Source organism: Lepidochelys olivacea, assembly GCF_965140295.1.
Source record: "Lepidochelys olivacea isolate rLepOli2 genome assembly, chromosome: 3".
NCBI classification, from domain to species: Eukaryota; Metazoa; Chordata; order Testudines; family Cheloniidae; genus Lepidochelys; species Lepidochelys olivacea.
Window position 1 is genome coordinate 198,324,411 of NC_140413.1, and position 14,025 is coordinate 198,338,435.

At 40.4% G+C, this 14,025-nt stretch overlaps 1 protein-coding gene across 3 annotated transcripts in view; it reads right to left on the minus strand.

The window, feature by feature from the left end:
- MACROD2 (mono-ADP ribosylhydrolase 2) overlaps positions 1-14,025 on the minus strand; it is a 1,326,034-nt gene that overhangs the window by 87,033 nt on the left and 1,224,976 nt on the right. For all 3 annotated transcript variants that reach the window (XM_084624011.1, XM_084624010.1, XM_084624009.1), the window contains one exon: positions 12,065-12,148. In XM_084624011.1, the coding sequence (XP_084480137.1) occupies positions 12,065-12,148 (84 nt within the window). The remainder of the gene's footprint in view (positions 1-12,064; positions 12,149-14,025) is intronic.

Genomic DNA, 14,025 nt, shown 5'->3' on the forward strand with positions numbered 1-14,025 from the left:
GAAAGGGGGTTCCAAAGAGGATGGCTCTAGACTGTTCTCAATGGTAGCAGATGACAGAACGAGGAGTAATGGTCTCAAGTTGCAGGGGGGGAGGTTTAGATTGGATATTAGGAAAAACTTTTTCACTAAGAGGGTGGTGAAACACTGGAATGCGTTACCTAGGGAGGTGGTGGAATCTCCTTCCTTAGAGGTTTTTAAGGTCAGGCTTGACAAAGCCCTGGCTGGGATAATTTAACTGGGAATTGGTCCTGCTTCGAGCAGGGGGTTGGACTAGATGACCTTCTGGGGTCCCTTCCAACCCTGATATTCTATGACTCTATGATTCTATATCCTTAGGCCAACATGACACCCATATGCTGCATTTTCAATGGAATAGGCACATTGCCTCCCAAGAACTCCAGCAAACAGGGATAGGGCGTGTGCATGGTACACCATCCCTAGAGGGCATGCTACCATATTTGCAACCAATGTGTAGAAAGGTGTAAGGAGAACATGACCAAGTCTGCAGCCCAGCACCTTTCAAGGGAATCTGTGCACCCAGGGTACCCAGAGTGAGTCCCTGAAGCAGGACTACTTGCAATCATGTCCTATGTGTCCTAGGGTGCAGGACAACACTAATCTGTCAGTTTACGGTTCAAGAGCACTTCAAATGCCATTGCATCTACTAACTGATGATCAGACAATACGGCACTGAAGCACTTGCATAACTTCAACCATGCGAGCAGTCCTGCTATGTTTAAAGTTACTCACATACTTCAGTGCATGGAGCATGGGGGCTGGAGAAATGCTGCTGGATGGAGTCATGTATTACAATTCCTATGGCGCTATGTTTTAAAAATATTAATATTGAAGATTTATATTGCCAGAGGCTTCAACCAAGTTGGGGCCCCATTGTGCTAGGAACTAAATTGATACATAGTTAATGATAGTCCCCAGGTGTTTACAGTCTAAAGACATAATATAACAGGTGCATAGGCAAACAACTGGGCAGGTTGTCAGTGGTGCATATGGCTGTGGGATGTTTCTTTTAGAATGAAATCCAAATTAATATATAAAGTCACTTGGAATAGCCTATCAAGAATCAACTTTGTAGTTGACAAATCCCACCCAGTTAATTGTTCATCTAACTTTCAGCAACTTTCATGAAAATCTAGGCTCTGTATCTTTTAGATAAAAAATGTATTTCTCTCTCCCCATCCTCTGGAAACCTAACTACTTGGTGGCTTAGCTGATATGAGTTCATTGTTTGACTTTCAAAATATGCTGTGCAAATATTTGAGTAACAGGACTTCAAAAGGCAGAAAAGGGCAAAATAAAAAAAGGTTGTTTTTCCATACTCAACTTTCAAAATCATTTTCTTTCTTTGTGAATTTTTCGCAATATTAAAATTAGTAGAATAAGACTTTTTTAAAGATGTGATGGTCCAAGTATAAACAAACTCACTTTGTATAAACACATTAAATGCTTTATATTTACTCCTCAGCCATGTAATTGCTCTTTTTTTATCTGAAATCTGAAGAATATTCCCATTGTGCATGATAAACTATAATCTAGAGCTTCTTCTGAATTCTGTACCATTGTTCTGGAATGTAACCAAGATTTTCAATGGTGAACACAGAATCTGCTTCTCAAACATAAAACACAAAAGGCCAAAAATGCAGTGTGATGTGATATCAAGTTATTGAAGAACCCTAAATATGCATTTATGCGCCAGCCCCCGTGCACCCCCCAGCTACCCTCGCCACACTCCGGGGCACAGAGCCCTGAGCCTTCTCCGGGAGGGGCAGCAGTGGCTCACATTTGTGGGAGCCACAGAGCCCGAGCATGGCGAGGGTGAGCCGGGGGGCGCATAGGGGCTGCTGCCCACATGCATCCACTGCAGGAGCAGCCTGGGCAGGAGGGGTGGGGGGCACGGCTACTCCCCTCTAGAAGCACCGCCACCTTTGCAGGGCTGCTGCCCCCCTCTGCGCCATGCCGGCTCCTCCATGGCTGGGGCTCGCCTCCCCCGCAAGCCGATGCTATGGCTCTCTGGAAGGCGGCTTCTCCCTGCCAAGCCAGGGCACCGCTTTTTGACTCTCCCATAAGCCATCCCTATGACACTATTAATGATAAATATATATTTTTCTTTGGATTCCCTCTGAGATATCTGCCATCCTTCTCTTTCCATTACAGTAGCAGTTGGCAATTATATTTCCTTTAGGTGACAACTTTCCTCAGAATATCTGCTACTCAATTACCAGCATAATGGAAAAGTAATCTGTCACTCAATCCAAAAATGACAGAAAGTGGAGTGTGACATTTTGTGTTATTTTAGACCAGTAAATGTAAATGGTTTTGGGCCACATCAAAAGACAAATAGGAACATCTGTTTCTTTCCCCATAGAATGGCAGGCAGTCAAAAAAACAGGAATACATGAGTTACAGTAGCGTAATATGGACAAAATAAGCACACCAGTCTCTAAAGTATAGACTTTTGGCAATCTATTTTTGCTTTCCCTTGCCAAACTGGCTACTGATTGATAGGCACTTACTCTCGTCTCATTTGTTTCTTTGATGACAGTAAGGAAATTCCAAAGAGGACACACACCTTCATTTTATATTGAGAAGTAAGCAGATTAACCAACGATTAATAAGCAGGAAAAGTAAGAAACAATAACAAACTAAAATGAGAAAATATGAAAATCTGCAAGGGTTTGTCCACTTTGTGCTAGAGAGAGGTATTTAGTATGGAGGGCCATATGCCAGCTGTAATAGCATCCCCAAAATGAAGCAGCTGATACAATAATAAGCAGAAAGTCATGAGAGAGAGAGAGGGATGAAACAAGAACTCTAAGAAAAACCAGGAGATAATCTCACAACTGGAGCATGAGAGAGATTTTAGCATTTTCCATTTTCTCTGTAATTGCTCTCTGGAGAACGGATTGCTGTACAATTGACTGTTCTAGTTCAAACAGGAATTAATTCAGGGAAGTCCTCTGGTCTGTGTTATGCTGGAGGTCAGACTAGATGATCACAATGGTCCATTCTGACTTCAAAAATCTATGAATCTAAGGGGGGTCAGAATCTAACCATAAAACATTAGCAAATAGCTGAAATGTTTTTTTCCAGGGAAATAAGGAATATTAAAGAGCCAAAACTGTACCACATTTTTGAGTGAAAGAGCTAAATTCTGGTTAACCAGTGAAACTGGCATTAATTCCACCCTCCAAATAGGACAATACATGCCCTGCAAAAGCACATATTTTGGCAGCAAACAGCCTGAGAAATGCTTGTTCTACACACTCTGTTCCTTCTTAGGGCTGGTCTTCACTACAGGGAGATTGATGCTGCTGCAGGGGCTGATTTAGTGGGTCTAGTGAAGACCTGCTAAATCAAACGCAGGGTGCCTTCCGGTCGACCCTGGTACTCCAGCTCCCTGAGAAAATTAATGTAAGTCGAACAGAGAGCGCCTTCCGTCGACGCAGCTCAGTGAAGACACCAGGGTCAGTCAAACTAAGCTATGACCTGAATAACGTAGCTGGAGTAGCATAACTTAGGTCAACTTACCCTGATAGTGAAGACAAGCCCTCGGAGTAGAAAGAGAGTAGACACCATTGCAATCCTTTGGGAAGTCATTCCAGTGGTTAATCACCCTTACTGTTAAATGGCACATGAAGGGCCATTGCCACAGGGTCATATCTTGCTTTTAATAGTCACATATGTGTCCACGTGGACCACATGTATGAACTCTGGGTCACACCATATGATGCCCCTCTACAACTCCTGTCATGGAAGCCCTGGACGTGTTCTCTCTCTCTCTGGGTTTCCAGCCAGAAATGGCATGGCCATCTTCTAATCAGTGCTCTGGTAGTAACTGGCCCTTGTTTGGTTGGAGATGTATACGCAAGGTAACCCAGGATTTGGTCCATAAGGAAAAACAGGATTATTAACCTTTATATTATTATTTATTTTATTTTCTGTTAAAAAAGTCCACCTGGGATAATGAAGGGGAATAAACTCAAGGGTAAATTAAAAACATAGTCCCCACTCCTGCCGTCATTTATACCTATGCTTAATTCCCTATTGACGTCAGTTGGACTATTTACATGCAACAAGGTATGCATAAATGTTTGGATCAAAATCAGCACCTCAGACAGCATTTCATTTCACAGTATCTCAGTGGCAAAAAGATATCAAAATTACAACAAAAACCACACACACACCCATTATTACAAAGCTACAAATGCATTAAAATGAAATCATTAGGGAGGTGGCCTAAGGTTACTGAACATTTTCAATCTGCATTTTAATTTCTTTAATTAAATTATGATTTAGGTCAATTTTAATCACCACTGGTGTATAACCCTATGGGGTAAACTTTAACAGGGGTTAGGAAAGAATTAGCTCCAGTTATTGTTTAAGGCAGTTATGAGACATATTCCCTGCTCACTGTTCTAACAATTTACCTCAGTGCAGAGCCAGAATTTAACATGTTGGTATCAGTTTGCCATGCCTGCTAAGTGCTGGCTAGGAGCACCTTGTTCCTTTTTCATTTGCCTGTAGCATTTTAGTCAGCAAATGTAAGGTGCTGTGGGGAAGGAGAAAATAGTGTAGTGCAGGAAGGTTATCTCAAAGGTAAAAATAGCAATTATAATGTAATGTACTTTAAATATTCAAAGCACTAAGCAAACATTAAGGGACTGATTGAAGGCCACTGAAGTCATTGGGAGGTTTCCCACTGACCTCAATAGGCTTTGGATCAGGCCTTGAGTAACTGAGCCTCACAATAGCCTTGTGAGATAACTAAGGGTTAGGTCTGGTAGGATGATTCACTAGACAAGGCAGAAGGTTGGTACTCAGGAGATGTGATTTGTGAGGTCTATTCTTAGCTGACCATATTTCCCTATGCTGAATATGGGACACCGGGTAAAATGACTCGTATTCAGGTGAGTTCAATGGCAATCAATCAGAACTACGCAGCACAAACATTCAAATTAAATTCAAGTTGACTGAGCCCCTGTTAAAAAGGAATACTGCATAGTTGGATTCTTTTTATTTATCTTCAAGGCTTTAGGGCTCACATGGGGAGAGGTGACACAAATCCCCTCAGCACCTCACATTTTCCTCAGCTGGATGATGGAAATAATAATACAAACCTTTGTCAAAGCACTTAAAATCTAAAATAGTGCTGTGCACGTGTTGTTAGGGTCACCTCACTTTCACACATGGAGGAACTAAGCAAAAAATAAAAAAAGTTCAAGTGACTCGATCAAGAGCAAACAGCAAAGCAATGGCAGAGTTGGAAACAGAACTCAAGCAACCTTGATTCTGAACACTGCGCCTATCCTTCTAGGGAATGCTGCCTCTGATTGATTGGTTGATGGGTAGGCAGAGATAATTCAATTCAAAACCAGTCAGGATTGTTTCTTCAGGATCAGTGGTTTTGCGTTTACTGTATTGATTGATCTGTTAATCATGTGTATTTAATACAATGTATTATTGTGATGAAATAGTTAATACATCGTTAACCATGTCCTGCTATTAAGCAAAACACAGCGTGTGTGGTTTTTTCTCAGAACCACAGCCAAATAAAGCCTCCAGTAACACATTATGATTGCTCATACACAGCGTATGCAATTATGTGGGTGCAGAGGTGTTACAGGAAGAAGAGAAGTTCAAAGAAAGCAATGTATGAGACTAGATATGTTGAAAACAACATAACCTGCTTAATTAAACAAACACACACACACACACAGAGCCAGACCTCATTCACTAAATGTACATATTACTAATCTGTTGTGTTAAAATTTCATAAGCAGTGGGGCCAGGGCTGCCACTCTGTACTGCCCTGAGTTTGAATAATCAGAGTGGTTTATTGTTCACATAATGGATAGAAATGTGAAATTATTTCCTTGACAGATGAGTACCCTGGAGGTAACTTGGCATGTCACTGTATATAATTCTTCTCTGACAACATTACATGAGTCACTTTAGTGACTTAGTACTTTGCAACATATACCATCTCAATAGTGGGAAAATCTACTGAAAAATTATTCATAGTGAAAACAGCACTCTCAGCTGTTTACCTGATAACAGGTGTATAAGAAACCCAAGAGGGTTCTCAGAGAGACATCGGAGGAATGATCAGGCCTAGCAACATAGATTAAAATGGGATGTATTTTCAAAGCTGTATTAGTCTTTACATTGTAACACTGTGGGATGCAGCAATTTAATGAAATACTAGCAGCCACCAAAACACAAAGAATCTTTCAAGAAGTGTTCACTTTAGAAGAAGAAAAAAAAAGACGCTGTCAATATTTTTAGCCAGCCAAATGGAAACAGATCATCTAATTTCCTCAGTGCTGTAATCAGTCAAAACAGATGGCAGACTTCAAAATAAAAATGAAGTAACAAGCCCCCAATCAGAGAAGAAAGGGGTTAACAACTTCCCCTTAAACATAACTATTCTACATTAAGGAGAAATGTTTCGCGGTCCCTTCCAGTCCTATAATTTTCTGATTTTCTGCTTTGTATCCCCAAAATATCTTCTTCTATGATATCTTTTCTTAGTTTAAAATATTCTTTTTGAGGATACATGCAACACACTGCATTTAACATTTTTAATATATCATGTCTGTAGTTCAGGTTTGTTGCTGAACATCACTGTCCTGTGGGGTATGACAGAGAGATACAATTACCACTTTTCTACTCAAAGGGCAAAACAATTATTCTCTATACATTTTCAGGACACCCTGAAACTTAGTCAGAAGGGGAATGTGAGAGACTACTTAACATTGGGTCCACATTTTAAGGAGGAGGGAAACTGCCAACTGAGCGTAGAATTGGAAACACATCCTTAAATGTCTTAACAGCATTAATGATTACCCATGTCTCTCTACTGGAGAATGGTAAGTACCAATAGGTGCTAGATGGACTTTAAGGCCAAAATTCAGCAAAGCTCTTAAGCCTCCATTACTTCCAGGGACTTAAGCATGTCCTGTTGAATAGGAATGGGATTACTCACATCTTTAAAGTTAAGCATGTGCTTGAGTGCTTTGCTGACTCAGGGACCAGGAGAGGAAAAATATATCAGACTTCATCTCTAACCAGATACAGTTCTACCAGATACTAGGAATAAGGCAAATGTGAGTCGTTACTCCCTAACTGAGAGACCACTGACTATAGATGTGGGTGTAATAAATGTTCTCCTGATGGAGATAAAAGCTTTGTCTCTGGAAAAATCTCTTTCTAGAAAAACATGATCTATTTGCCAGACCTCCTGAGCCAAAAGAGCTATCAAAATTAGATGCACTTCAACTCTCAACTTCCTGTACACGCAAAGCAAAAGAGAACACACAGGTGACACATACACTTGGCTTTGTCTGAATGAGGCAAGAACTTCCATCCATCAGTGAGCCAAGGTCCCTGCCCACTTTTGAACAGTATTTCAGACATATGATGTTGGACTTGAAAGCTATGATGTCTATAGTCAGATTACCTCATCAGGCAAAGGAACTCTCCTCAACCTAGTGTTTTTACTACGATTTGTGTACATCTTTACCCTTGTGACTTGGATCATCCATCAAACAGTTTTCCTTGTCAGCCAGGTGTAGAGAAAACAGAAAGAATGTATCCAAGATGCACAATTCCCACAGACAAGCTGTCTCCTTACATGGGGTTTAGGCTTCAAATTATCATCTCTTGATGCTAACAGTCTGCCCATCTATCAAACAGTATCTAATCTTTAGTTTTTGATAAAGATTATGGAATAGGCTGCAGCAGGACAACTCTCAGAGCTCCCGTATGCCTTCAAATCCTCTGTGTAATCAGGATTCTGACCTGGGTAAGGCACCAAATTGGCTCTTCTTGCATGGCTTAATTATCTACTCCTGGTAATGGAGAAAGATCAGGTGTTCATGATGATGCCATTAGATCTATCAGTTGTCTTTGATATTATGAGATCACGGTCATACAGCTGAGGTCCTTGGTGGGAGTGAATGAGGCTGCTCTTCAGTGGTTTGGCTCTGTTTTTGGCTAGAGATTCCCGATGGAACTGATGAGCAACAGCTCTTCCTCCTTGCCATACCAGAAGCATCTATTATTTCGTCCTTATTACTCAGTGTACATAAGTCCAATAGAAGAGCTAGAAAGGAGACACAGGGGAGTTCTTGGTTTTGCTGTGTGGAAAAGAGAGTGATGGGAGTAACGTGTGCTGACTTGTGATACGTATGTTTCATGTGCTGTTGTTTTACCTAAGTATTTTTATATTGTGTTTTTAATGGAGGCAAAGAGTACCTATAGCTTTGAATAGGCATATCTTTAAGATTTAGTTAATTCCAAATACATAAATAAAGCAAAAAGACTCCCATGTCTTTTGGGGCATTTTGATTTTCATTGTCTTGGCTGTCTACAATGTCACTTTAAAAATATCTTACATTTATCAAGCCACCAAGATAGGAAATACCACTTTTTGTAGTGGCAAACCTGTTTTTCATACTTCAATTTTTTTAGACTGCCAATCTCTCAGTGCATTTGAGTGATGGTAAAGTAAAAATTACAACTGGCTGATTTTACCCCTCACTGCAATTGTAAAAAAAAAAAAAAAGATTTTTATATATATATAAAATATAAACAGGACATTTGCAAATGCAATAGGTGAAATGCTCTAGGGAGTTCAAGAATAAAGAGTGCCCCGTCTATTCCTGCACTCCCAAATAAAGTTCTATACTACGTTATAACACATACACAATGTAATAAATGGCTGATAGAAAAATCTGCTATGCAGTTCACACTTGCTTCTCTCTCAATGGTTCAAATACATAAAACAATACTTTTACTACCATAAAAAGAGAGACCATTAATACTTTAGTGGTTCAGTATAAAATTACTTTCATTAGCATGCCAAGTGTATATTTTAGCTTACTAGAAAAGAAACTCCCTACAAACAGCCATTTATTTGACATTCCTTCATTGCAGAGGGGGTAACGATACAGGAATCAATTTCCCATGACCTTCTGGAGAGATTTTAGATGTACTGAAAAGGTACTACTACATTATCTCAAACCAGTGAAGCAGCTGGGCACAGTGTAGAAAAATATTACTGAGCTCAGTGGATTAGTATTACAGGTTGCCATCTGGGGATGTGCATTCAGGGTAGAGTCAGTATGCTGTTAAAAGAGAAAACATTGGCCTCGCTACATATTCCCACCTTTATTTTAAATGGACACTGTTAGTACAGTACAAAATCCTACAGAACTTGAAATTTACAGAGACTCTTCTTGTGGTTTCTGTAGTTCATTATTATTATTATTATTATTATTACTGGTGATGCCAGCTTGGAGAAATAATATTTCCCTCTAATGAGTGTGCAGTATATAAACAGAGCTATGCATATGCACAATCCTGGATCATGCCACATATTCACAGCTTTGTTCATCTGCAAGGCTTGCCATAAGATTTCTTTTAATTAATTAGAAACAACATTCTAGGTAGTAATTAGATCATTAGTTTATGGCTAAACTCTGTTCTCAGACAAATGTGTGCAAATCCTAGTTACTTAAATTGAAAGGGCTCACAGGGTGTTACATTACAATCTGGCCACTTTGCAAGTTTTTAGGAATTCAGTATCGGGGGCCTAAACTATTTGACATCTCTTTTAAACTGAGGCAAAGGTAATTCTACAGAAACCTGATCCAGAGTCTCTCTCTCTCTCTCTCGCTCTGCCCTTCCCCCTCTGTGGATGCTTTAATTACTTTTTTCCATCACAAGGACTCTTGAGTATAAATTTAGACTTTCAGCCTTTATGCATTACAACCTGATTTCTGCCTAAGGAAAAGAGAATTCCATCACCAAATAGATTAAATTTTGCAGCAGTGATTATGTGTTACAGGCCTCAATTCTGCATCAGCAAAAGCCACGGAACAGCATCAAATTCAAGTAGTTCAGACATTCTACAGTTCCAGGGTAATATAATCATTCTCCTGCCATGCTATTTACTTCACTCTTTCAATGCATTTATTTGTGTTCCACAAAGTGAACTGTAGGTCATGAAGAAACATTGACAAGAATAGTAAAAATGGAAGGTCTCATCTGGTACAGCACAAAAGCAGTTAAAGGAATATTAACATCTCTCTTTCCAATGAAAGGGAAAAACAGGGGTTTACAACATCCAACTTCTTCTTTATTTTTATGCTAAGTTCTAGTCACTTCCCAAGCAAAAACATACCGTAATATATATTATTGTTTAGCCTCATTAGGGAAAATAACATCAAGCTTCAATTCTCTATGATCTTTCAAAGCAGTCAGCCTGTATCCAAATGGATGCATTTATTTTGGCATCGTGAAGGTTCTCTCCTCTAGACATGAAATTGCTACAGCATTTTTAGGTGGCCTCAATACATTATTATATGGTTAATGAGAAAGAAGGCCAGTTAGGAAAAGATTTCTTGGACCCCTCCACACCTCCAAGGTGATGACAACCATTGCTTTAAGTACTTGCCACTAACAACCATGTCAGGATGTCAGTGACAGCATGTTACTGGTAGTTACTTAAAGTGAAGGATGTTATCTTTCTGGGCTTTATGATTCATCCTTTAGGAGCACTTCTCAGAGCACTAAGTCGGAGTGATGAAGATCATGTAGTAATTGGGTTAGGTGGAGAGTGAAACATGTCATCTTGGGAATGTTGGGTCAAAGGGATCCTGTGATAAGAAACTATCATGGAAATAAAGGATTAAGGCTTCCCATATTAATTATCTCACCATGAGGGCACTCAATAACAAGTAAACATTCTTCTGACGAGCACATCCCAAAACAACATGGGAATCTGCAATATGAAAATCGATTACATTATAAATCTTTGAATCTTTACGGCATGAAGGTCTTCAGTGGGAAAGCTCTGTGAATGAGATGTCAGTCCACCTAAAATTATTGCACTTTGATCCAATGTTAGAATGGCATCACTTCAGTACCATAGACTGTGGTACCTCTGCACACATGGACTAACTTCCCCCTATAGGCTACAGTTCAGGAACACAATCCTGCTCAAGAAAGCACAGAAGAGTTTAACTCTAAGCACATGCTTAAGTGCTTCCCTGAATAGGGATGGACTTAAGCACTTACATAAGGGCTTTTCTGAACTGGGGCTTTATCTGCATGATTAATGTGTAAATATATATATATACTAAATTCTCTTCCAAAAAGGAAAAGGAAATATTTTGGTAGATAGTGCACTTATCTGAACAGTTAACCCAACAGAACTGTGATGGGGTATACAAACCCTACACTGGGACGGAAGGGGTTAAAGGACAGTACTGGATCCAGATAGCTCCACCCCTCCAACCCTGGAGAGCATGCTCCAACCGGAGACAGGGTTGAAAAGGGAGCAACACGGTTCAGAAGGCTGGAGAGGAGTACAGACCTATCCGGAAGGCTCTTGCCAACTGGGGCCAGAGACGCCTCCCTGAAATACCAGGACTGTAAGCTGAGCCTGGCTGGGGCTGACTGACTGGTTTCCTTTTCCTCCTCTCCCCGCCCCCATCTGGGACCAGAAGCAAAGAGAAGCCATGGTAGGAAGTGAGCCAGGGATGGTAACTCAGTGGGAACCCCATGCCCCAGAGGTCTAACACTGCCAACTTTCCTAGGGACCAGGATCAGAGCCTGGTGGAGTGGGCGGGCCTGGGATCCCCTACCACTGCCCCATGACTGAGTGCATGCTAACCACTAGGCTTCGCAGCCCATCGAGGACCCCATTACCAGGACAATGTATATTACTTTTGGCATCATCAGTTACACAATGTCAGAGCATATCACAAGTATAGACAACCATAATTTCCCTTATTACCGGAACAGTAACAAGTAGAGTATTACGTGAAAACAGCATTTTTAATTTTGAATCTACATTGACATAAAACACACCTGTATTAGAACTGCATTCCCGTGACCTAGAGCCAAAATTATATTAGCAAGGAAAAAAACCACACATGCATAGTCCATATAGATAGTAGGGATATTTTAAAATGAAAGTACTGTGTACTGCATAATTTAAAAATGAAGATCAATGAATAAGAACTTTAATACCACCTACCCTCATCATCATCCTTTAGGTTCTCAGATTTCTTTGCTTTGCACTTCAAGGGAGATGGTGACTGGCCTTTTTGTTCCAATCCCTCTGCAAGCACAAAATATATTATTTTTGAGTAATATTATTTTATTAAATATTAATAGGCAGGCTATTTTAGCAATTATTTTATCTCAGCATTCCTTTCAACGCAGAATGCCTACACTTGCATTTTGAAGATTCAGCATTGCCTCATGTGTTGTATTTGGGGCCATAATAGGTATGTTTGGGTTCAAAGGGAACTTTAGCTGACGTTGATAGCTCAACCTTGAATAAAGCTCATATTTATTTAAATGATTCCTGCCTTCGCACTCTCCCACTCTTCAGATTTATAACATTTAATAATATTTTAATCTGTAGTTGTTTCTAAGCAACATGCATCATATGGCTATGGACTAGTGGAGGAATATGTTCAAGAAGACTGATTTCTGTTAGCAGCCCGGTTTTGCATTCATTGCCAAAATCCACTAACAAAGGAATATTGACCTAAAAATTGGCAGTATGGATGTGAGGCAGAGGTAAAAGCTTGATATCAAGTTTGAAGTTAATTGAGAGAGGGTTCCTTCAAATAAGATTGTTCAGAGTTGAAGAAGTCTTCCAATTTTTTTCTTCCCACTTCCATAATACAACAGCAAGAAGGGAAGAGATTAAATGTGGTTTGCTGGACTCACTTATAGTAGTTGAGAGCTAGCGTGCAGAGGACTTAAAATGAGTTGATTAAGCTTCAAAAATTATGAAGACTTGATATAACAACAGCTTAGGGTATGTCTAGCACTGAAATAAAAGACACGTGGCACGGCTGTGACTGGCCTGGGTCAGCTGTCTTGGGCTTGGAGAACTTGGGCTCGCAGGGCTGTAAAATTGGTGTGTAGATGATCACGCTCCAGCTGAATCCCGAATGTCTACACAGCAATGTTATAGCCCTGCAAGCCAGAATCAGCTGAGCTGGGCCATTCACACGTGTTTAACTGCTGTGTAGACGTATCCAGAATGGCTTGTCATGTCTGCTGACCTTAATATAGTGCACCAAGTGACTGCTGGAGACCGGGTCAGACTTTAAGAGTACTCGGCACCCATAAATGGTGCTGGACTGTCTTAAGAGTTCAGCTCCCATTTATGCACCTAAATGAAATGATTAGATTTTCAAAAAGGGCTCAGCGCTCAGCAGCTCATGTTGTTCTCCAGAGGTGCTGAGCCCTTTTGGAAATCTGGCCATTTCATTTAGGTGCCTAACGGGAGCTGTTGAGTGCTGATTTGTATTGAAAATCTGGCCCCTAGGTTGTTGCTTTTTTTTAAAAAAAAAGGAAGTTTTGAGTTCTTTTCCTTGCAGAGATAGACACAGAAGTGTAAACTGATTGTTAGTGTGGCTTGTCAATAGAAAAAAGGAGACTTTTTAGAAACTAATAATACACATGCACTCTCAGCCTAATTTCACCTTACCAGTAGTGTAGCTCTATGTGAATAAATGCATCAAGCCTCTCCATCTCACTGTACTAACTTATAGGATGGGGGTCCTATCTTTGGAAGCAGTGACTCTGAAAAAGATTTGAGGGGCATGGTGGATAATCAGCTGAACATGAGCTCCCAGGAAAGTGCTGTGGCCAAAAGGGCTGGTGAGATCCTGGGATGCATAAACAAGGGAACCTTGAGTAGGAGTAGAGAGGTTATTTTCCCTCTATGTTTGGCACTGGTGCAACCACTGCTGGAATATTGTGTCCAGTTCTGGTGCCCACAATTTAAGGATGTTGATAAATTGGAGAGAGTTCAGACTCTATTTAGCCACATGCAGCCAGGAGTAAGAGAACAAACCTCCAAACTGCAAGCAGCCAGGTTGTGGGGGAAAGCTTGCACTTCTCTACCCATTAGTCAGGATTTGTGATTTGTTACCCCTGAGAAGTAGCCAGGATTTGGCTGGGTGTTTACAGTCC